A 24375-nucleotide genomic window follows, 5' to 3' on the forward strand; every position below is an offset into this window, starting at 1 on the left:
ACTGGACTGACTGAGTTTCTGGTCTCAGGGGGGCCCTGGGTAGCCACCTAGGAGACAGAGGACACACAGGTGTGGAGCTTGGGGGGTGGTTTTGGAGGTCCCCAGAATGTGCACAGTGGAGGAGGTTGCCCAGTGTATCCTGACGGTGAGAACCATGAGTGACCCCAACTGAAGCACAAAGCCAAGGAAAAGGACGACTGAAGGATAATCAGAAGACAGGGCTGCCAGGGCCTCCAGAGGAGAACGACGCAAAGAAGGAAGCTGCCAGCAATGTCAGATGTGGCCGGATGGGAGAAGGAAAGTGCCCGCTGGATGTGGCGAGCAGTGATTTTGCCAGACTGATTTCAGTATAATAATGCACAAAGGTACAAAGAATTGCCTCTTACTAGGGATTAACCTAGGCCAACGTCAATATTCAAGCTGAATGAAACAAATGACTTGAAAAAACAAAAACTAAAAGGGAAAATCCCTGACTTGCCTGTGTACTCAGATCCAGAGTTACCTGGCTTTATTCACACTTTCCCCAAGCCAGTCTTTTTTTTTTTTTGGTAAGTTCTTTAAAAACCTCTTCTTCCTTTTTTTTTTTAAAGTTTAATTTTTTATACAGCAGGTTCTTATTAGTTATCTATTTTATACATATCAGTGTATACATGTCAATCCCAATCCCCCAATTCATCCTACCACCACCCCTCGACCACGCTTTCCCCCCTTGGTGTCCATACGTTTGCTCTCTACATCTGTGTCTCTATTTCTGCCCTGCAAACCGGTTCACTTGTACCATTTTTCTAGGTTCCGCACATATATGTTAACATATTATATTTGTTTTCCTCTTTCTGACTTACTTCACTCTGTATGACAGTCTCTAGATCCATCCACGTCTCTACAAATGACCCAATTTCATTCCTTTTTATGGCTCAGTAATATTCCATTGTATATATGTACCACATCATCTTTATCTGTTCGTCTGTTGATGGGCATTTAGGTTGCTTCCATGACCTGGCTATTGTAAATAGTGCTGCAGTGAACATTGGGGTGCATGTGTCTTTTTGAATTATGGTTTTCTCTGGGTATATGCCCAGTAGTGGGATTGCTGGGTCATACGGTAATTCTATTTTCAGTTTTTTGAGGAACCTCCATACTGTTCTCCACAGTGGCTGTATCAGTTTACATTCCCCCCAACAGTGCAAGAGGGTTCCCTTTTCTCCACACCCTCTCCAGCATTTATTTGTAGATTTTCTGATGATGCCCACCCATTCTAACTGATGTGAGGTGATGCCTCATTCTAACTGATGTAAGGTGATGCCTCATTGTAGTTTTGATTTGCATTCTCTAATAATTAGTGATGTTGAGCAGCTTTTCATGTGCCTGTTGGCCATCTGTGTGTCTTCTTTGGAGAAATGTCTATTTAGGTCTTCTGCCTATTTTTGGAATGCGTTGTTTGTTTTTAAAATATTGAGCTGCATGAGCTGTTTACATATTTTGGAGATTAACCCTTTGTCCATTGATTCATCTTCAAATATTTTCTCCCATTCTGAGGGTTGTATTTTTATCCTGTTTATAGTTTCCTTTGCTGTGAAAAAGCTTTTAAGTTTCATTAGGTCCCATTTGTTTATTTTTGGTTTTATTTCCATTACTCTAGGAGGTGGGTCAAAAAAGATCTTGCTGTCATTTATGTCAAAGAGTGTTCTTCCTATGCTTTCCACTAAGAGCTTTATAGTGTCCGGTCTTACATTTAGGTCGTTAATCCAGTTTGAGTTTATTTTTGTGTATGGTGTTAGGGAGTGTTCTAATTTTATTCTTTCACATGTAGCTGTCCAGTTTTCCCATCATCACTTACTGAAAAGACTGTCTTTTCTCCATTGTATATCCTTCCCTCCTCTGCCACAGATTAGTTGATCATATGTGTGTGGGTTTATCTCTGGGCTTTCTATCCTGTTCCATTGATATATATTTCTGTTTCTGTGCCAGTACCATATTGTCTTGATTACTGTAGCTTTGTAGTATAGTCTGAAGTCAGGGTGTCTTATTTCTCCAGCTTTGTTTTTTTCCCTCAAAATTGCTTTGGCTATTTGGGGTCTTTTGTGTCTTGATAAAAATTTTAAGATTTTTTGTCTAGTTCTGTAAAAAATGCCATTGGTAATTTGATAGGGATTGCATTGAATCTGTAGATTGCTTTGGGTAGTACAGTCATTTCACAATATTGATTCTTCCAATGCAAGAACATGGTATATCTCTCCATCTGTTTGTGTCTTCTTTGACTTCTTTCATCAGTGTCTTATAGTTTCCTGCATACAGGTCTTTTACCTCCTTAGGTAGGTTTATTCCTAGGTGTTTTATTCTTTTTGTTGCAGTGGTGAATGGGACTGTTTCCTTAGTTTCTCTTTCTGATCTTTTGTTGTTAGTGTATAAGAATGCAAGAGATTTCTGTGCATTAATTTTGTATCCTGCAAGTTTATTGATTAGCTCTAGTAGATTTCTGGTGGCATTTTTAGGATTTACTATGTATAGCATCATGTCATCTACAAACAGTTACAGTTTTATTTCTTCTTTTCCAATTTGGATTCCTTTTCTTTCTTTTTCTTCTCTGATTGCCATGGCTAAAACTTCCAAAACTATGTTGAATAATAGTGGCAAGAGTGTACATCCTTGTCTTTTTCCTGATCTTAGAGGAAATGCTTTCAGTTTTTCACCATTGACTATGATTTTTGCTGTGGGTTTGTTGTATATGGCCTTTATTAGGTTGAGGTAGGTTCCTTCTATGCCCACTTTCTAGAGAGTTTTTATTATAAATGGATGTTGAGTTTCGTCAAAAGCTTTTTCTGCATCTATTGAGATGATCATATGGTTTTTCTCCTTCAATTTGTTCCTATGGTGTATCACATTGATTGATTTGCATACATTGAAGAATCCTTGCATCCCTGGGATAAATCCCACTTGATCATAGTGTATGATCCTTTTAATGTATTCTTGGATTCTGTTTGCTAGTAGCTTGTTGAGGATTTTTGCATCTATATTCATCAGTAATATTGGTCTGTAATTTTTTTTTGTAGTATCTTTGTCTGGTTTTGGTATCAGGGTGATTGTAGCCTCATAGAATGAGTTTGGGACTGTTCCTCCCTCTGCAGTTTTTTGGAAGAGTCTGAGAAGGATGGGTGTTAGCTCTTCTCTAAATGTTTGATAGAATTTACCTGTGAAGCCATCTGGTCCTGGACTTTTGTTTGCTGGAAGATTTTCAATCAGTTTCAATTTCAGTACTTGTGATTGGTCGGTTCATATTTTCTATTTCTTCCTGGTTCTGTATTGGAAGGTTATACCTGTCTAAGAATTTGTCCATTTCTTCCAGGTTGTCCATTTTATTGACATAGTTACTTGTAGTAGTCTCTTATGATTCTTCGTATTTCTGCGGTGTCCGTTTTAACTTCTCCTTTTTCATTTCTAATTTTATTGATTTGTGTACTCTCCCTCTTTTTGATGAGTCTGGCTAATGGTTTATCAATTTTGTTTATCTTCTCAAAGAACCAGCTTTTAGTTTTATTGATCTTTGCTATTGTTTTCTTTGTTTCTATTTCATTTATTTCTGCTCTGATCTTTATGATTTATTTCCTTCTACTAACTTTGGGTTTTGTTTGTTCTTCTTTCTCTAGTTCCTTTGGGTGTAAGGTTAGATTGTTTATTTGAGATTTTTCTTGTTTCTTGAGGTAGGCTTGTATTGCTATAAACTTCCCCCTTAGAACCGCCTTTGCTGCATCCCATAGGGTTTGGATCATCGTGTTTTCATTGTCATTTGTCTCTAGGTATTTTTTGATTTCCTCTGATTTCTTCAGTGATCTCTTGGTTACTTAGTAACATATGGTTTAGCGTCCACATATTTGTGTTTTTTATGGTTTTCTTTCCTGTAATGGATTTCTAATCTCACAGTGTTTTGGTCGGAAAAGATGCCTGATATGATTTCAATTTTCTTAAATTTACCAAGGCTTGATTTGTGATCCAAGATGTGATCTATCCTGGAGAATGTTCCATGTGCACTTGAGAAGAAAGTGTAATCTGCTGTTTTTGGATGGAATGTCCTATAAATAGCAATTAAATCTATCTGGTCTATTGTGTCATTTAAAGCTTGTGTTTCCTTATTAATTTTCTGTTTGGATGATCTGTCCATTGGTGTAAGTGAGGTGTTAAAGTCCCCCACTATTATTGCGTTACTGTCAATTTCCTCTTTTATAGCTGTTAGCATTTGCCTAATGTATTGAGGTGCCCCTATGTTGGGTGCATATACATTTATCATTGTTATATATTCTTGGATTGATCCCTTGATCATTATGTAGTGTCCTTCCTTGTAAATTCTTTATTTTAAAGTCAATTTTATCTGATATGAGTATTGTTACTCCAGCTTTCTTTTGATTTCCACTTGCATGGAATATCTTTTCCATCCCTCACTTTCAGTCTGTATGTGTCCCTAGGTCTGAAGTGGGTCTCTTGTAGACAGCATATATATGGGTCTTGTTCTTGTGTCCATTCAGCGAGCCTGTGTCTTTTGGTTGGAGCATTTAATCCATTCACATTTAAGGTAGTTATCAATATGTATGTTCCTATTACCACTATCTTAATTGTTTTGGGTGTTTTTGTAGGTCCTTTTCTTCTCTTGTGTTTCCCACTTAGAGAAGTTCCTTTAGCATTTGTTGTAAAGCTGGTTTGGTGGTGCTGAATTCTCTTAGCTTTTGCTTGTCTGTAAAGCTTTGGATTTCTCTGTTGAATCTGAATAAGATCCTTACCAGGTAGAGTAATCTTGGTTGTAGGTTCTTCCCTTTCATCACTTTAAATATGTCATGCCACTCCCTTCTGGCTTGTAGAGTTTCTGCTGAGAAATCAGCAGTTAACCTTATGGGAGTTCCCTTGCATGTTATTTGTCATTTTTCCCTTGTTGCTTTTAATAAATTTTCTTTGTCTTTGTTTTCAATTTGATTACTATGTGTCTCAGCGTGTTTCTCCGTGGGTTTATCCTGCCTGGGACTCTCTGCGCTTCCTGGACTTGGATGGCTATTTCTTTTCCCATGTTAGGGAAGTTTTCAACTATAATCTCTTCAAATATTTTCTCGGGTCATTTCCCTCTCTCTTCTTCTGGGACCCCTATAATGCAAACGTTCGTGCGCCTAATGTTGTCCCAGAGGTTTCTTAGGCTGTCTGCATTACTTTTCATTCTTTTTCCTTTATTCTGTTCCATGGCAGTGATTTCCACCATTTCTGTCTTCCAGGTCACTTATCCATTCTTCTGCCTCAGTTATTCTTCTAACTGATTCCTTCTAGTGTATTTTTCATTTAAGTTATTGTATTGTTCATCTCTGTTTGTTTGTTCTTTAATTCTTCTAGGTCTCTGTTAAACATTTCTTGCATCTTCTTGATCTTTGCCTCCATTCATTTTTCAAGGTCCTGGATCATCTTCACTATTATTATTCTGAATTCTTTTTCTGGAAGGTTGCCTATCTCCACTTCATTTAGTTGTTTTTCTAGGGTTTTATCTTGTTCCTTCATCTGGGTACATAGTCTTCTGCCTTTTCATTTTGTCTATCTTTCTGTGAGCGTGGTTTTCATTCCACAGGCTGCAGGATTATAGTTCTTCTTGCCTCTGCTGTCTGCCCTCTGAAAAGCCTCTTTTTTTCTTGAATGTATTTGATAACATGGAAGTGGAGGGCTGCAGTTTCCACCTGAGCCATTCTTGACTAGCCTGAGAATGGACCATTCTACCCTAATTAAAATGATGGTTGCAGAACTTTTTCTTAATAAAAAGGGAGATATTATGCCTCACAGTTCAGAGGAGAAAAAAGAATAACATTAACTTGTTTTTACTATAGGATCTTAATGTAAAACATTCATTGAGAAAAGAGGGTGAAACACAGGCAAATGAGCAGTTGCTTCTGGTTAGTCTCTTCAGAATTTGTTTTTGTCCAATTATATGTGCTTTTTGATAAATTCAAATGTTCCTACAAAGAGCGTTCATTACTTTTAAGAGCAGAAAAAAAATTGGTAAGGCTGGAAGAAAATGGTTTAATCAAATTCAAACAGAAGGTAAGCAGGGATAACAATATTAATGTTAGACAAACTAAATTCAAGGCAGGGGGAAAAAGTATGCTTTTAAGATAAAGGGAGCATTATATAATGGTAACAACCACTGCTAATAGTGAAGCCATTTAGATACAAATCTACAGTTGCCAAAGAAATTGACAACAAGATACAGAAATCAAACACTATTAGGAACACAGGAAGGAGTAGTCATTGTAGGAGGAGATGTTAAAACACCATTATCAAAAAGACTTAAAAAAAATAATCTCATCGTCTAGCTAAACACACAGAGTTGATGTCTGGCAGGAATTCAATTTCATGATTATAGAGTAGGGGTGTTTTTTCAAGGGTGTATAGAACATATACAAAATTTGTTAATACTAGTCACAATGCAAAAAAAATGTTAATTTCCTCTTCCAGTTAAAGAGAAGGCACTTCTAGCCTGGAGAAAATATAGAGGCAAGAGCTGGGGAAAGAAAACAGGGAAACAATATTAATGTAGTCCACTCTGTGTTCCCCAGGTATCTCGGGGGACAGGAGAGGATGAATGGGAATTAACTTTATGATCAGACTGAAACAAATAACTCTTCCCTACTTTTTTCTCACCCATTAAACATCTTCATTTAGACCTGAAGTGTGAACCACTGAAATGGTACTTAACCCAGTGGGTCTCAAAGTGTGGTCCCTAGACCAGCAGCATCACTGGAGAACTTGCAAGAGATGCAAATTCTCAGACCCACCCCAGACCTCTTGATGCAGAACTTCCTCCAGGTCAGGGTTCCAGGAGGTTCTGATGTGAAAGCATCTGATGCTAAAGGTGTATATAAATATCCCAGCTCCCTCACCCTTGAGCAGGTCAACTCTTGAGGGGTGGGTTTTACACTGGCTTTGCCTTCCCTTCCTTATCCTACTTCCCCACTCCTCTGATGGTGCACTTTACGTCCCAAATAAACTAATGTACTCAAATCTTAGTTTCAGGGGCTGTTCTGGGAGAACCCACGCTAAGACATCTCCTGGAGACCCCCATTCTCACAGAGCTTGTGTTCTGGTTGAGACTGACCTCTTCTTCCATTTCTTCCTCTTGGGCTGGGTCTGCTGAGATTTCCTCGGGGAAAGGAGCCCCACTGGTAGTGAGCCCTCACCCCAATTCAGTCCAGCACCTACTGTTTGCTTTCTTCTCTGGGTCTGCTAGCTCTTCTCTGCACCACCTCTGGTCACTTCGTTGCTTTGCCCCTGCTAGCCCATTCCCAGCCCTATTCAGCTTCATCATTTACTCCCTGGCTGGGCTGTAACAGGGAAGAACAAATCCGACTCCATATTAGATCTGTTCCTTTTACTTTAACCTTTGTGCTCTGTTGCCTGTATTTAGTCATGCTGGCTCTTCACCTTTTGTAAAAGAATGTTGCCTTTAGCCTGATACACAGGATAGCCTATTTTCAAGGCTCTGACCTTTAAGGGTATAACACTTTTCCATTCATGTAGTGATAAAGAGTTGCAGAACAGAATAACACTTGTCTTGGAGGTTTGGAGGAATATCCTGACCTGGCCTACATGGACAAATATAAGAACAAGGGATTCTGACACTGAGACGTTTGCAACAACTAATCATGGCCTTTAGAAGTGCTTTGCTGAAATCTTTCAAGGAGTTTGGGGGTTCTTTTGGTGGCATGAGCCACCTCTCTCCTTGGATGGCCCTGCAATAAACCTTTCTCTGCTCCAAACCCTGACGTTTCGGTTTGTTTGGCCTCACTGTGTGTCGGGCATACGAACTTGTGTTCGGTAACAGGGTGAGACTCACAGAGCGCTGGCTACCAGGCAGGCCCTGGGAAACCAAGTCCTGCCCAGTACTGGGTGTCCAGCTCTGCAAGGCACAGCGACCTCACGTGCTACGTGCTACAGGAGGATACAGGGAGCTGGGGCAGCACAGAGCAAGGGTCTTAGGATGTCAGCAAAGGAATCTCCCAGGAAGTGACACATAGGGGACACCTGGGGGACGAGAGGGATTTAGCCAGCAAACGGAGGGAGGAAGTAGGAGTCAGGTCCCTGCAGAGGGTTTGGCAGTACTTCTGAAGCCAGAGGTCTGCAGGGGCACACAGAGAGGCTGCGGAGAAGGCCACTGTGAGCCACGACTTTGCCGGCTGACTTAGAGGCTTCAGGGAACTGAAAGAACCGCCTTCTCCCAAGAAGACTCTCAATGTAAGTTTTAAAATAAGGATGTGAAAAATCCAGCAAATGACCCACTAGTCCTCAAAATGTGGGAGATGGTGGTGCCCTGATGGGTGTAATGCTGGGTCTAGACCCACTCACACACTTCACTGGTGACAATCAGCTGGGTCAGAAGGGTCAGGGGGACTTCAAGTCCTGGGCCGATGAGACGTGAGCTCACTGGAGCTCCTGAAGATAATCAGGTTTCCAACAGGACCCATGACACTGTCCTGCCTCTTCCTCACCCTCTCCTGACCGGGGAGCACGGGATAATCTTCTACTGATCACACCGAGAGCAAGGGGTTCAGCCTGCTCCTAATCTTTCCATTGCTCAGAAGATAAGCCTTCTTGGCCTTAAGCATGCACACTGGCTGCCTTTCTTTGATGTCATCGGCTTGTGCGGGTTTCTCCCCGCGGTGGATTTTGTAGGCTGGGATCCAACACAAAGGTACAATTAGCCAAAGCAACCCCCCTACCACCACTTTCACTCTAGGCCTCCGTCTCCAAGGACTTCAAAGGAGCGTTGATATTGTCATATAACAAATATAAAAAGTATTGGTTATATTTTTTAATCGAGCCATCATTCCCAGTAGAACCGAACTCCTAAAGACCTGCAAACCCTGCTGCATTTCTACCCACAGTCACTTGGGGCCAGAGGGGAATTCTGACGTATGATCGACCGTTCCCATCGCAGGACAGAATTTCCCTTTTTCTTCTGCCTCTGGGAAAAGGACCAAGGAGATGGGATGGGGGGGTGGGGATCGCGGAGGAACTCAGCTCTTCAGTGTCATCCGCCTTGGGTAATATGAAGAGGGGAAATGAGTCCAGACGCATCACCAGCAGTTTATTCTTAAGAGCCCTAGAGGACTCAAGGACTAATTAACTAGCGTTTGCCTGGATTTCTTCCCCTCAAAGCAGCCCCCCATCCTCCAGCTATGCCCCAGGGACAGGAGACAAAGCCGCTTGGGCTCAGGATGGAATGAGAGCGACCCTTCCCCCCTGCTGCCATCGTGTGCTCGCACCGTCTTCTCCAACACTTGCACGCAGGTTGGCGGGCCCCATACCTTCATCACTGTCGTCATCCACCAGGATGATTTCCTTCAGCAGGTGGGTCGGTGTGTGGTTGACCGCGCTGTGAACGGACCGCAGGATCACCGACAGGGCCTCGTTCACGAAGATAAATATGATGGATATCTGGGGCAGCTCCTTGGAGTACTTCAGCCCCTTACACCTGGGGGGAGACGGCAGGGGAGAGAGAGTCAGAGGCAGGGGCAAGGCGCGGGCACTGCGGCTGCACACGGTAAGGCTGCCAGCCCAAGGCTGGTACACGTCGTCCCGAGGTGAGAGTCGTTGGTTCCCTCTTGGCCTCTCTTGGCTAATACCTGAGAATAAAACCCAAGGAGGAGACAGCTAAGAAATCCAGCTCCACTTCTCCCACATGTACCACCCCACGGGAACGAGAAGCATCAGTCTTGGGCACGCATCGACTGTTTCCCAGGCTGCCACGCCCACACGTACCCCCTGGTCTCACTTCAGGGCACACCTGCCCCGACTTCCCACTCCAGGCTCCTGCGTTTCCTTCCTCGGAGCCCGCTTTGCTGCTTTCTGAGCAACTGCCTCACCCCCAGCGTTTCTCATCCAGAGGCAGCTGGGAGATGATGTATAAATACCCCAGCTCCCTCAGCCCTTGAGGTGGTTGACTCTGAGGGGTGGGTTTTACACTGGCTCCCAGAGTTTCCCCCGGTGGGATATAAGCTCCCTCACCCATGGTAGCAATCTGCATAACGCCCTCTTTCGGGGACACCTTCCCTTCCCAGTCCTACTTCCCCTAGTGGTGCTCTTTGCCCTGCCCATATAAACTCAAATCTTTGTTTCAGGGTCTGCTTCTGGGAGAACCCAGACTAAGACATCTATCGGACCTACCAGGTACCCAGAACTGTACAGGAGACCTCTGCTCTCACGGAGCTTACACTCTGGGAAAGGACATGAAACACACATGAAATTGATCATGATCAAGGAAGAGGGGCCCCTACCTGCTAGGACTGTGCTGCCTGACACACCCGAACTCTTCTTGCAAGCGTTCCTAGAATCTCCCCTGGGGACTGGAAATGCGACCACCCGCCTAAGAGGTCCTCCCTTCTAATATCCAGCCACTCCCCCATACCTGAAGACAAGGTGAAAGAGAAGAATGTTTTTCATCCAGGCTGGACTCAGGGGCATAGGGCTTGGGCCTCCCTGGGGGCGCCCAGTGATGGAAGAGATGACCGGTACCCAGGGAACCAGCTCTGCATGGCTCAGTGATGGAAGCACCCGTGCTCTGTCCTGGGAGCACTAGGGGATTTGGCTTTATGCATAGTCTGAGCCACAACAGAAATACCAAGTGGAAACAGAGCAGAATGGAATACAGAGCTAGTGCATTTCAACGCATCCTCCTCCTCTCTGTGTGAGACTGTACAGTATACGGCACAATGTGTTCCAGAGCAAAACAAAGGGAACAAGACGAAGGGATGGAGTGAAAGGGAAGCAGCACTGAAGGGAGAGCAAGAAATACAGCTGTTTTTTTTTAATGCTCAACAGCTTCGGCTGTGTTGGGCCCTATTAATCACGTAGGCAATTTTCAGAAGAAAAGGAAGTTTTGTTACAATGTACATCTGTGTCTCCTAGAGGAGACCATCCAGGGATCCACTGAGCATGCAGCCTCATTTTTACCTGGATGCTGTAAGTTCACTTCTGGGGGCTGCCGAGGAGATTAGAATGGTGATTGATGGGCTCACGGGCAGTTGGCGGGGATCATCTCATTTCCTGCGTGGTGATCCGGGGGAGGAGGGCACACCCCAGAAGGTCCCCCGGAGCCTCCAGGACAGGGCCGGCAGCCATCCTGAGCCTGGCAGGCCAGCAGCTGCCCCTTCTCGGCCCGCTCCTCACCACACACGAGAGCACGCCGACCGTACACACGGACCTCCTCTGACATGCACTCCTGGGCCTGGTTTCTTTCTTTCTTTCTTTTGGCTGCACTGCTCGGCATTTGGGATCTTAGTTCCCTGACCAGGGATCGAACCCGTGCCCCCTGCACTGGAAGCGGGGAGTCTTAACCACTGGACCACCAGGGAAGTCTCAGGGCCTTTGTTTTCTTTGGGCCTTTGTTTTTAAACAGATTCTGGCCCTTGAAATTAAGAAGAAAAAAGGCCAAACTGCATCGTACCGGCACCGTCTTCTCCAGCTACAGGCAATGGGGTCGGGCTGCCATTAAGGCTGAGTGGTGGGTTAAGCCTCTTGGCCGGAGCAGGCAATTCCCTCCGCTGAGGTGGGACTCGTGGGCCCCCGGTCCTGCTGCTTCACCGTCAAGGTGGCCGTTCAGTAAATCATGGGGGAATCTCAAAAGCAAGAAGCTCCCTGCCACCCATTGAACCTGTCACCCTGGGCACAGTGCTCAGGTTTTTTTCATCTCTAAAACTGTCAAAATAATCCTCACTGTATGTAGTTCTAGGTGCCTGGCTAAGGCCCTCATAAGGATCAGGTGAGACCAGCCTTTGAGAGGCCTGGGAAAACGCAACGTACCACTAATGGAAAAACCAGCCTGCCTGCCTGGCCCCTCCATCCTCCCTCCTGCCTCCTCTGATCCCTTTTGTAGACTTCCTATGACGATGGGCCAGGTTTCCGGAGTTTTCACTCAGCCCAGACACTGCAGGACCCACCCAGGACTCTGCTCCCCGAAAGGGCTCTGGGCTCCAACCTCACCCAGCTCACAGCGATTCACCTTTCCTGTACCCGACATCTCAGGGTTTCCCAATAGGCAGACAATATGAATACGGTCATTATGAAAATCAACATGGTTTTTGTTGCTCTAGAGAGGCAGACTCTACCCTAAGCCTGGCTTATGGCCTGATATGCAGGAACGGCCACAATATGTGGGGGAGATGGAAAACTGAGGCCGTAAGCACCTGATGCAAAGGGGAGGCATAGACTGAAACATACGTTACTTCCGATAGACACCCAATGCCCAAGGCAGCAGATGAGTGCGGGAAGGGAGATTAAGGATGGATGATGAAAAGGAAACAGGGAGGCCACACAGGCCTTAGAAATACTAGAGACGGCACAGAGGAAGAGAACAGGTACGGCTCCTGCCCCCAGAGTTGATGCTGGACCAGTCCTCCCTGCGGCCTGATGATGCTTGGATGGTGTTTCCAAACCACACAGATCTGGGTACCCTGCAGACTAGGGCTGACATGAAAGAAGCATCCTCCCTTCACTTCCGAGTTCCTGCAGAGCCGACCAGCTGGAGGGCGCTCAGTGCCAAGGTGGTGTACAACGGCCCACAGGCAGGCGGATCTGGGGAAGGAGCAGTCAGCTCAGCTCAGCATCCAGCCTTGTCTTTATATCATGGAACATACAGGAATCAGATACGTTTCCTGCCTCCCCGACTGCAAAATCCAGGTGAATGAGAGAAACCTGGAAGGTCGTGCAGATAAAAGAACAGGTTCCAGATTTGAAAGATGCCTGGGGAGAGGCCGGCATGCCACAGAAACTGCAAAATAACTAAAAATCCACAGGGCTTTGTGTGTGTCCTCTAGAAACACAGACTCAGAGACGGGTCCCAGAAAACACACATTTCCTTTCAATAACTAGTCAGTAAGAAATAAACGATCTTGGGACTTCGCCGGTGGCGCAGTGGTTAAGAATCCACCCGCCAATGCAGGCAACACGGATTTGAGCCCTGGTCCGGGAAGACCCCACATGCCGCGGAGCAACTAAGTCCGTGCGCCACAACTACTGAGTCTGCACTGTAGAGCCCGCAAGCCACAACTACTGAGCCCATGTGCCACAACTACTGCAGCCTGTGCGCCTAGAGTCCGTGCTCCACAACAAAAGAAGCCACCACAGTGAGAAGCCCACGCGCAGCAACGAAGACCCAACACAATCATAAATAAATAAACTTATAAAAGAAAGGAAAGAAATAAACAATCTTTTGTCTGAAAGAAAATGTTTGGCGGGAAAGCTATCTTAAGGTCTGGATCAATTCCAATCAAAGCTCCAGGCCAGGAGGGCAGCTACAAAGAAATTCAAGACCACGTTCCTCTCCTCAAAGGGCTAACAAGGGACCAGATTCTCTGTGAAGCTGTCCTCACAGAGAAAAGACGGCAGAGACCAATAACCAACCAAGTGTCTCTTAGACACCTTACCACTGTCCATCTGTCTATCTGTCCGGGATGCCTCCCTGAACTCCGGAACTGCCCGAGGGTAACCACTGTCCCCACTCCCCCATCCTCCTCACCGCAGAGTCACTGGCATTGACTTCACTTAGCACCCAAAGTTCCCGTGCTCTTCCTTCACTGAGGCTGAGTAAGAAGAGTTCGGGAGACTGGGCCGCCTCTGGGAACCCACTAGAGAGTCAAGTGCCACGATCAAGGGTCAAGGTCTCCAGCAGGGAAGAAGTCAAAGCCCCAAGAGACGCCCACGCCCTCTCAGAAGCAGAGCCCTGGCCACGAACACCTGTGAGGGAAACAAGTTCTACGACCCCAATGTGATACAGGTAAGGGGTATCAAAACACACTTGTGGTCCAGTCTGCCAACATGGAAACAAAAAGAGGACCCCAAAAGATCCCCATCATTGTAAAAATATTTAGATGCAACCTCTAGGAGACCCAGAAGATCACAGATAATAATGTTAATAATAATAATAATAACCAACACTTCATAGTACAGGTGCCAAAAACTGCTGGAAGCTTCCCTGTACTGTACTGTCTCATTTAGTGTGAACAACGCTCCTATAAGGTAGGCAGTATTTTCATCCTCATGTCACAGCTGAGGAAACTGGGGCACAGAGAGGTGAAGTCACTTGCCCTAAGTCACACAGCAAGTCCGAAAAGCTGCAGGGATGCCTGGACGTGAACATCACCATCTGGCTTTTAGACTCTTGCAAACGCCCCTGCGTGCCCAAGGCAGGGTGTGGTAGCTACAAGAGACGAGCCTCTACTCAATTTCCAGCCCAGCCCCTCCCTAGCTGGGGGGCCTTGGCTAACTTGTTTGGTCTCTCTGAGCCTCAGCTTCCTTTTCTCTGCCCTAAAAGCCCCAACAAGGTGGCGGTCCTCCGTGGCCAGCTGCACCATACGCAAGGGCTGCTGGGGGCAGAGTGCAGACCAGGAGAGGTGCCTTCAAGTGGGACAGGCGAGCAGGAGCCAGCCGTGTCACCCCCGGGGGCTGATAAGGCTGATGGGGATGTGGGCAAATCTCCTAGTGTTCTGGCTACGAATCTGGGCAAGGGGCCAACTGAGTGCTGGTCCCCGACGAGTTATCAAAGTCTTTTAACTGAAGACCCCAAGCAAAGGCGGGCCACGCCTGCTCTCAGCCACGCCAGGACATTGCCAAGGTTCTGCTGCTTATGAACCACTTCTGTCCTCATGCACTCAGGCCCGTCTCTGTGGGTCCCCAGCAGCCCTCAGGGCAGAGGCAGGGAACCCCAGGACCTATAAGGCTGGGCGTGGAGGGTGCACCTGTGTGCGCTCAGGATGGTAGGTGGGGCTGCCCCCAGGGTCTGAGCCCAGGCTCCAGTCCTTGCCCCTGGTGCCCCTCCGGGTCATCAGCTCCTCGGATCCCGTCTAAGGTGAGGGCTCCCCTTCACTGAGCCCACCTGGTTTCTCCGTGTCGCTCGGCTCACATGACCCATCACTGTGCAGCCAACCTGCAGGGCCTTCCTAGCCGCTCACCTCAGCTCTGGCTCCCAAGTGCAACAATGCCCTGCAGCCTCTGTGCCACCGTCTTCCCGACCCTCGTGACGGGACCAGCACCAAGCACTGTCCGAGCACTAAGCCCGCTGTCAGTAACCAGGGTCTTGGGTTTGACGGCTAAAACGCACTCGACACGATGACAAGGCAGTGCAACGCAAGGCGGCAAATGCTACACAGTCACCCCTTGGGATCCACAGGGGATTGGTTCCAGGACCCCTGCAGAAAGCAAACCCCGCAGATGCTCAAGTCCCTTATCTAAAATGCACGGTACAGGGGGCCCTCCGGATCCGCGGATTCAGACAACTGCGGATCCAAATCTACAGCTGGTTGACTCTGCAGATGTGGGACCCATGGATACCGAGGGGCAACTAGACCTACACCAGATGTGACAGGTAAGTTGACATGGACCGGGAGGGCCAAGAAGATGAGCTGTGGGCTGGGTTTGAAAGATGGATCAACGGACGACACTTGCTTGGTCAAGAACAGAGGGAGGGACAGGAGATCAGCACTTCTGAGCACACAGAGGCACTAGGGTTCCCTTCCTCTCTTCCAACGCCTTCCAGAAAAAAAATAAAAAAACTGTCTCAGCTTGCTTAGAGCTGGGGCGCTAAAGAGCCAAGTTGTGCAACCAGAGACTCATGTGGGGCTCTGCAAAGTCTACCGGGCTGATTCCTTTTTCGTTTCCAAGGTGCTCCAAAAACATGCGTAAGGTCCTAAAAACTCATTAATAAAGGTTCTACAGCTGACAGCAGAGTCCGTGCTGCCTCAGTGCCAGGCCTCTCCACCAACCTTTCTGAGTTCGGGAGGGCAACGTGGAGTAAAAGGAGAGGGAGGGGAGGGAGGGGCGTCAAACAGAATAGGCACTTTGAGTCATCAAACCCCACCTTGCCATCCCAAGAGCAGCTGTGCTCCAATGAGAAAACCCTTGAGAATTGTGACGGGCAGGCAACAGACACATCTTCACCTCTACTCCTCCCTCCGCTGAGGGCAGATGTGGGAGCAAGGACTCCCAGCATCACATCCACACGACATCAAATCCACCTCTAAATGGACGGTCCAGGTCCTTGGGTAGCTATACCCTTTAAATACTGATCGTGCTCTACATATGCGAGCAAACCTGGAAAGCACCCCCGTTCCCCGCTGCACTTCCAAGCCTGCCAGCTCCCCCAGCTGTGCCGGCACACGCTTCCTTGGCTTGGCCAGACCCTCACGGGTCAGCATCCGACACACTCCACATACAGCCCAAAGCCCACACTCTCAAACTGAGAGCCAGAAGGGCTCTGTTCCCGAGAAAGCGTTAGTGTGGCCCAGCCACTTAGGAAGAAGATTCATTTTTCAAATAGTATCCAGTTGCCAGGTAGAAGGAACCAGAAAGGAAAGGCGAGTGTGTTGGAAAAGTCGCCTCTTGGCTGCTGTCTGAATTCCACGTGGCCACAGACACTGAGAGCAGATGCTGAACCACAGACGTGACGACGGTGCACATCAATCCAAGGTATCCCAAGCCATGGGTTAGGCCCTGCCAAGAATAGAAATGAGCTCCTCCTTGGAAGCCCTATTGCAGATAGGCCACCATTCTTTTGTTTTATCAATTTATTTATTTTATTTATTTATTTTTGGTTGCGTTGGGTCTTCGTTGCTGCACGCGGGCTTTCTCTAGTTGCGGCGAGCGGGGGCTACTCTTCGTTGCGGTGCCCGGGCTTCTCATTGCGGTGGCTTCTCTCGCGGCGGAGCACGGGCTCTAGGCGCCCGGGCTTCAGTAGTTGTGGCTCGCGGGCTCGGTAGTTGTGGCTCGCGGGCTCTAGAGCGCAGAAGGCCACCCCTCTTGAGCTCGGACATGGCCATGACCATTGACCCCATGCGTGCTGACTGACACAAAACAGCAGGATACACCACACGTTTTCTAGGGCGCACCACGTCCACCAACCTCGCCTTTTCTTCAACCAGCAAATAAACTCCTCCCTCCTCTCTCTGTCTCCCTGTGGACACAGGGCCAGATCATGAAATCAGGTCACCAAGCAAGTCTAACTGCCCATGATGGTTAATTTTATGTGACAACTTGGCTAGGCCACGGTACCCAGATATTTGGTCAAAGGTTATTGTAGGTGTTTCTGTGAAGGTATTTTTAGATGAGATTAACATTCAGATCAGTAGGCTTGGAGTAAAGCAGATTACCCTTCAACATGTGGGGGAGCCTCATCCAATCAGTTGAAAGCTTTAAGAGAAAAAAGACAGAGGGCCCCTGAGGAAGAGGGAATTCTGCCAGCAGACTGCCTTTGGACATGAGCTGCAACATCAACTCCTCCCTGGGTCTCATGGCTGCTGGTGAGCCTTGAAGATTTTGGACATGTCAGCCTCCACAGTTATGTAAACCAAAGTCCTTAAAATAAACGACTCTTGCTTTCCATCTATGTACCTATCTATGTCTCTGTCTATCATCTATCTATATCTTATGTACAGATATCTCTATCACCTATCTGTATGTTATCTATATCCCATTTATGTCTTAGATACCCTATCTTATCTCTTTACATAGAGATAGATAGCTAGATGGACAGATAGATGGATGGATGGATGAATGGATGGATGGATGGATGGATGGATGGATAGATAGATAGATATCCTATTGGTTCCCCCCTTGGCCTTCTTTCCCACCAGCCCTGAAGAACCCCAGCTGGGAATCACTCATCCATCTAACTTTCCTCCGCTTCACACACACTGCTGACACTGCAAGAAAAAGGCCCACCACTGCAGTGGTGACAAGACAAATCCAAGGTCCCCAGTCCCCGTGAAGCCCTGGGAGCTGCCCTGCACCCTTCTTTTGGAGGCTTTTCAGAACTCTCAATTCCCCCATCCTCATCCCGATCTCTGCTTCCTCCTTTTCCCGCTTTCCTCGAGCCAACCTCTCTCTTGCAGGTACCTCCTACTCCACAGAGGGAATCAAGGTCACCAGCAGGAACATCCAAGTGTGGTCTCAGGCCTGTGGCAGCATCGCCCAGCAGCCTGTTAAAAATGCACCAGCTTGGTCCACCCACACCCACTGGCTCAGAGTCCCTTAGCAATTCTGCAGGCGGCTTCTCTGCTCCACATGGAAATGTGAGAAGCACTTCCCGAGTCCCCCTCGCCACCTAAAAGCTTATCAACCTCTGAACTCAGCCTTGAAGGAGGCAGCCTCAGGAGGTCAAAGGTAACCCCCTCCTCTGTGCTGTGGATTCCCCAGCCTCCTCCCATCCAAACGCCTTGCTTCACCCATTATTCTCTCTCCTCTAGCTTCACTCTTCTTCCACTGACTTTTTCCACTCAAGGAAGGGACTCAAGTCTCTCCCATTTACATCCAAAAAATCCCTTGCCCCACCGCCTTAATCAGACTCTTCTCCTTGTCTGCCCTCCCTGACTTCCTCCTTTATCTGTCATTTGTCCCTCACTCGACCATCATTTGCCTCCTAGTTACCTTATTCTGCTAAAACTGCTCTTGTTAGTTTCCAGTGACATCTACGTGGCCCGAATCAATGGAAACTTCCCAACCTCACCCCAGCTGATGATCCTTTCTGCAGTGTTCAACACGGTTGCCTCTCTCCTTCCATAAACAGTATTTACTCCTGGATCCTGGCACCCTCGCCATCTCCTCATCCCCACTTTTGCTTTTTCTCCCACTGGAGATCTGTCCTGGCCACTTGTTTATTTCACAGGTTGCCCTTTTGTGCTAATCCTCCAAATTCCAAAATGCCTCAAGGCTCCTTCTTCTGCCTCCTCCTCTTCTCACCTGGTCAACTCTTTCTGGGTGATCTCATCCAATTCTACAACTCCAACCACGATGCCAGCAACTTCCAAACCCCCATCTCTAGTCTGGATGCTTCACGTTTCTGCTTCCCACTGGGCATCTCCACTTGGACGTCTCATCAGCATCCCAAATACAGCATACCTGAAACTGACACCTGCTCTCTGCACCTTCCTGTCTTCCTTGGAGGCCACCACTCTTTCTCTTTGGGAGTCAAGTCAAAATCATGTCCCGTTCAACATGTCACCAAGTCCTAAAGATTCTACCATCTTTAGGATCTCTTTATGACACTCCCCTCCACCCCCATTTCTACTGCCACACCTCCACTCCACATCGTTCCCCCCGGATGACACCCAAAGCCACCTAACCGGTCCCTGGCCTCCGGTCTGTCCATCTGAAGCCCTCTGTGGGTTGGTATGTATCCACCTCACTGTGGCTAGCATGATCTCTCTAAGAAGCAAATGTTCACTCTTCTATTTCCACTATCCCCTTGGCTCTCTGTAGCTTTCAGAATTAGCTTCAGACTTCTTTGCTTGGCACCCACGTTCAGCCCCAGCTCATCTCTCCAACCTCATCTCCTCCCTGTTGTTTCCCACAGGAACTGTAAACTATTTGTATTTCCCAGAACCGGAAACGCTGCCCCTCAATTCACACACCTTTCACTCTGTCTAAAGTGCCCTTCCTTCTGCGTAACCTGTCCTCCTCCCTCAGCCCAGCTCCGGGCAGCTCTCCCAGACCCCCAACGGGATGTCATGCCCTGTCCTTTGTCACTTTCTCTCCCTCTGCACGCTGTCACCCGGACACTCTTCACGCTGTCCTCTCCCACTGGGGGGCAGCCAGTGGGTCTTCTTTCTTTTTTGTTTCTCCAGAACCCAGAACAATACTTGGCAGATAAATGGTTACTGAATGAACAAATGAAAAGCCAAAGTCCTCCTATCTTCCCAATTTATTCCCTCCACCTTTATGATCAAAGGCATCACTTATCTCCTCCCGCAATTATAACTTCAGTGATGGCACCTCAACACTTAAAAGATACCATTCTGAACACAACTGTCTCCCTTGATTTACTAATCAGAGCTCAAATTCTAAAGGCTGCTTGGGTCAAGTGCATTAACAAGCCCCAAATTCTCTTTTTTTCTTCTCTCCTCATCAAGCCTTGCCTATAGTCCTAAGAAAGAGTGCTATCGTTTTTAGCAACAGCAAACCTTGCAAAACAAGATATGGGGCTGAATAAATGAGATGTATGAGGCCCCTCTTTTGGATCTCTCCTCATTAGGGAAAATGCACACTTTTATGAGTGGTTTAATTTCCTCTTGTTGAGCTCAGTTCATCCAGGAAGAAGCAGCACACCTCATTAGCTCAGTTGCCGCACAGAGCGGTCTCCGAGATGAACTGCCCACTGCAGCATTTGAGTCTGCATGCATCCTGCCTATCAGTTGTATTGGGGCAATTTTCATGAATCAAGATTCAGCCTGCTCCATGAATGGCATGGGTTCCTATCTTGAGGTCCAGGGAGCCCCAGGAAAAGCTCCAGAAATTGGATGCAAGATGTTGTGGGTGTAGGAGGATTTGTTTTTTCGAGGATGCATCGGCTTCCCACAGGAGAGCCGTGGGAGGGGAGGAACCCAAGCCATACAGCCAGCGAGGACCATTGTCAGTTGCAGGCCCACACCCTGGTCAAGACCAGTGCCAGACTCACACCCTGTTTTCAAGCACCGTGGGGTAAACAAAGCTCTATGCTTCCCCTGCCAGCCTGGTTCCTATAAATATTTATTTTGGAATGGTCCCCAAACCACCTTTGATTTTTGGACTGAATACTGACTGGCTCCATAGCTTCCTGGGAAGTCTCTTTCACTGAGTTGTGAAGAGTTGCTTTTCCAAGGACAGGGCAATTGTCTTTAGCCAGAAAATCCATGAGACTCAGCACTGCTTGGCCAGATGACACTATGCCAGTTTCAAGATATAGTAGGAGGTCCTGACGTGGGCAAAGAAACCCTACCTGTCTCTCTCTATCTTCAGAAGTTTTTTTTTTTTTTTTCATTAAGTGAAAATGGTTGATTCACCATCTTTAACCCTCAGTTCCAAACACAGTCTCTTGCTCTGTGCAGCACTGCTTTCCCTAAAAGAAAGGGGAAACCACGTACATATGGGGCTGGGGCAGGGGCATCCTTCAGATTCTCAGCCTAATAGATGAATCTGCCTGAGTATGATGTAGCTTACCTTGCTGTCTTCAACTGAAGGGAACAGAAGAAGAAAAGAAAAACCCTCGAGTTCTATTAAGCAGTGGCTCAGGAGGAGAATTTCTAAAAACAATTACGGATAAATTAATGCAGACAGTTTCAGGCCACAGCTAAGAAAGCCTCAGGGCACTTAAGACACAGGAAATACTGCCTAAGTTATTCACACATAGTATTTATCCTATAAGCTTTCTAAAGTGCAGGGACAGCCCCGACTGCTGCAGGAGGGACAAAAATACATTAGGAAATGATGCAGATTGGAAATAACAAATAGCGGTGTCCCAAAGCCCAGAGGATCCAAAATTTGGTCAAAAAGATTCTTCATAGAAATTGAAGGCCATACAACACTCTGCTCTCAGCCAGTCCCCCCTCTTTCCACCCCCAGCCCCTGACAAAATGCCAATCTGGTTCTAAAGGTTGTTACCCTGTCACTTCAGCACAGCAACGAGAAACATATTACCAAACTAGCTATTTTTCCTTTTAATGTTCAAGCCAAACTGGCCAGTCAAGCCTATCTTTTTATAGACACCGACCCTGAAAACACTTCTGTTTATTCCTGCATCTGGGCCATCCTTGGCATTACCGTTGCTACTTTTTTCCCCCCAATTTTCAAAATTGAAGTGTAGTTGATTTATAATGTTGTGCTAGTTGCAGGTGTACAGCAAAGTGATTCGGTTTTATATATATATATATATTTTTCAGATTCTTTTCCATTTTAGGTTATTATAAGATATTGAATACAGTTCCCTGCGTTATACAGTAGGTCTTTGTCATTTACCTATTTTATATACAGTAGTGTGTATCTGTTCGTCCCAAACCCCTAATTTATTATTGTTGTTGCTTCCATTGTTGTTACCTCCATCCATAACGTCTTCCCCAAAGACTGGCCCTCCTTACTCTGAGTTAAATCTGACACACCAGCCCCTCCAGGTTTTGCTTAGTCCTAACCTGGCCACGCCTGTCTTACTGGACAGAAAATGCCTTCTCCCTCTCTGGACCACTAAAGCAATTCAGCAGATCCCCAGTCCTTCACCCCTCAAGGTATGCAGGTCCTTTGCCACATGATTCTGAAGTTCTCACTAAAGAGGCAAAGTCTATTTCCCCACTCATTGGATCTGGGCTCAGCCCCATGACCTGTTTTGACAGGCAGGACAAGCTGAAGTGCTTGTGCCAGCTCCAAGCATGAGCCTCAAGAGAGGGTCTCATGCCTTTGTCCATCACCTGAGAAGCACTGGGCTGGCTCTCTGGTCCCAGATGAGGATGGAAGCTGGGTGGTAAGAAAGTGACATACCGCACAGGACACTGCGTGAGCCCAGCCAATGCAGCTGCTCAGCACACCAAGAACTTTCCAGGGTATACATTATCTAATCACTTTTCACCATGAGCCAGTCATGTGGGTATCCCCATTTTGCTGATGAGAAAAAGGAGGCTCAGAGTCACAAGCCCAAAGGCAACTGAGTGGTAGACTCACTTGAGTCTACTTGAGAGCGAGGCTTTCAACCCAGATCCACCTGACTGCAAAGCCCCTTGTCTTAGCCTCTGCAAAAAGAAATGACTTATCAAGGAGGGTCTGGGTGGAGGGATTTTGATGGCTTCTGTTTCTTCCTTTATATTCCACACCAAACATAACTTGAAAAATACTATGAATGTTACTTTTTGACAGGTTTTTACGGAAATCATTTTAGCACTTAACACATGATTTCAGCACTGACCTGAAAGAGTAAACAGGTAAGAATAAATAACAAAGCCGTTGAGGGGGAAAGGGTACTAAAGAAACCCAGAGACATCCGTGATGTTAAAATCCAATATGATGTTAAAACCCAGAGACATATATGATGTTAAGAGCTAATATAATTTAATCAATAACAAGTTGATTGACAAGTGAAACAGAACTAAGAGACCAGAAACAAAGCTGATCTTAGAGAATGTATGCCAAGAACACACCACGAACCAAAGGGTAGGGGAAGAATCATTCAAAAAATGTGCTGGGACTACTGTCTCCCTGTTGGGTAAAACTGTGAGTCTCCCCTCCAAACACACCACAAAATAAGTTTTAGATAGATAAAACAGTTAAATTGAGAACTCAAAATACAAGGAAAGTTAAATAAAAATGAAAATGAATATTCATACAAACTCGAGATATTAAAGAATCAACAGGGCTTCCCTGGTGGCGCAGTGGTTGAGAGTCCGCCTGCCGATGCAGGGGACGCGGGTTCGCGCCCCGGTCCGGGAAGATCCCACATGCCGCGGAGCGGCTGGGCCCGTGAGCCACGGCCGCTGCGCCTGCGTGTCCGGAGCCTGCGCTCCGCAAAGGGAGAGGCCACAACAGTGAGAGGCCCGTGTACCACAAGAAAAAAAAAAAAAAAAAAAAAAGAATCAACAGTTTGATAATAATTGCAAACCTCTGATTATCAAAAGTAATAAAATTAAGACAACAGCAAACTACCAAAAAATTTTACAGCAATTACAAAAGAGTAAAAGATAATGAAAATCCAAAGCACACAATTAGGTAAATAAACAAAAACCATGAACACAAAATTCAGAGAACAAAAGAAACAAATAAACATGAGAAGAGGTGGATCCTCAAGAGTAATAAGAGAAATTCAAAGTAAAACAATAATGAAATGTCATTTTGCCTCTAGGTGGTGAAATCATCAATAATGTTTTCTTGCTTCTTTACACATTTTCTGTTCTTATTTTTTATAGTGAGCGAACATAACACAGAAAACCACATCAGTTTAAGTTAATGCATGATGACAGAACCATATTGCAAAATTAAAGGGAATAGCAGTGCTTGGCTACATGCTCTTGGATTTTTGTGTGTGACATCAATTGGCATAAATAATCGACACCCCGTGTCATCCCACAACATGCCCTCTGAGGCCACAATAGGAAAGAGAATTCTGAGTCAAAACGAAAATTACAACTATTCTCTTTTCAAAGGCAGATGTGGGAGAAAGATGACACGCCCCGACCTCGTGTTATTTATTCTAGAAAACAAACATATTTTGCTCTACCCAGAAGCTATTCCATGATGGCCTCGTATAATAAACATAAAACCAATCACTCACAGACCTTCCTCTGTTAGCCAACATGTAGCTTTGAAAAGGCATGAGAAACTTAAACATAAAATGACTGTAATTTGATAAAGGCCCAGTTAGCTCCAGCCATATGCCAATTTCTTAAAGCTATGGGAACTTCCATTTACAATGATAATAAATGCTACACGGGATGGGAACCCAAGCCCGGGCATTTTGTAGAGAAACTGAACCATCCAACTGAGCTTGCCAGGCATCTAGTCTCACCTATTAATAACCATGTATAAAACAATCGAATTACTTGTGTGACCAGTTCCTAACTCGAGGATGTACTTCTGCTC

General features: G+C 46.3%; 1 protein-coding gene across 1 annotated transcript in view; it reads right to left on the bottom strand.

Annotated features, from left to right (window-relative positions):
• The window catches only part of GALNT17 (polypeptide N-acetylgalactosaminyltransferase 17), a 447043-nt gene that overhangs the window by 213653 nt on the left and 209015 nt on the right, over nt 1–24375 (bottom strand). Inside the window, exon 3 of the mRNA XM_059038422.2 lies at nt 9324–9490. Coding sequence (XP_058894405.1) covers nt 9324–9490 — 167 coding nt within the window. The remainder of the gene's footprint in view (nt 1–9323; nt 9491–24375) is intronic.

The sequence above is a fragment of the Kogia breviceps genome, chromosome 14 (assembly GCF_026419965.1).
Source record: "Kogia breviceps isolate mKogBre1 chromosome 14, mKogBre1 haplotype 1, whole genome shotgun sequence".
Taxonomy (NCBI): Eukaryota; Metazoa; Chordata; class Mammalia; order Artiodactyla; family Physeteridae; genus Kogia; species Kogia breviceps.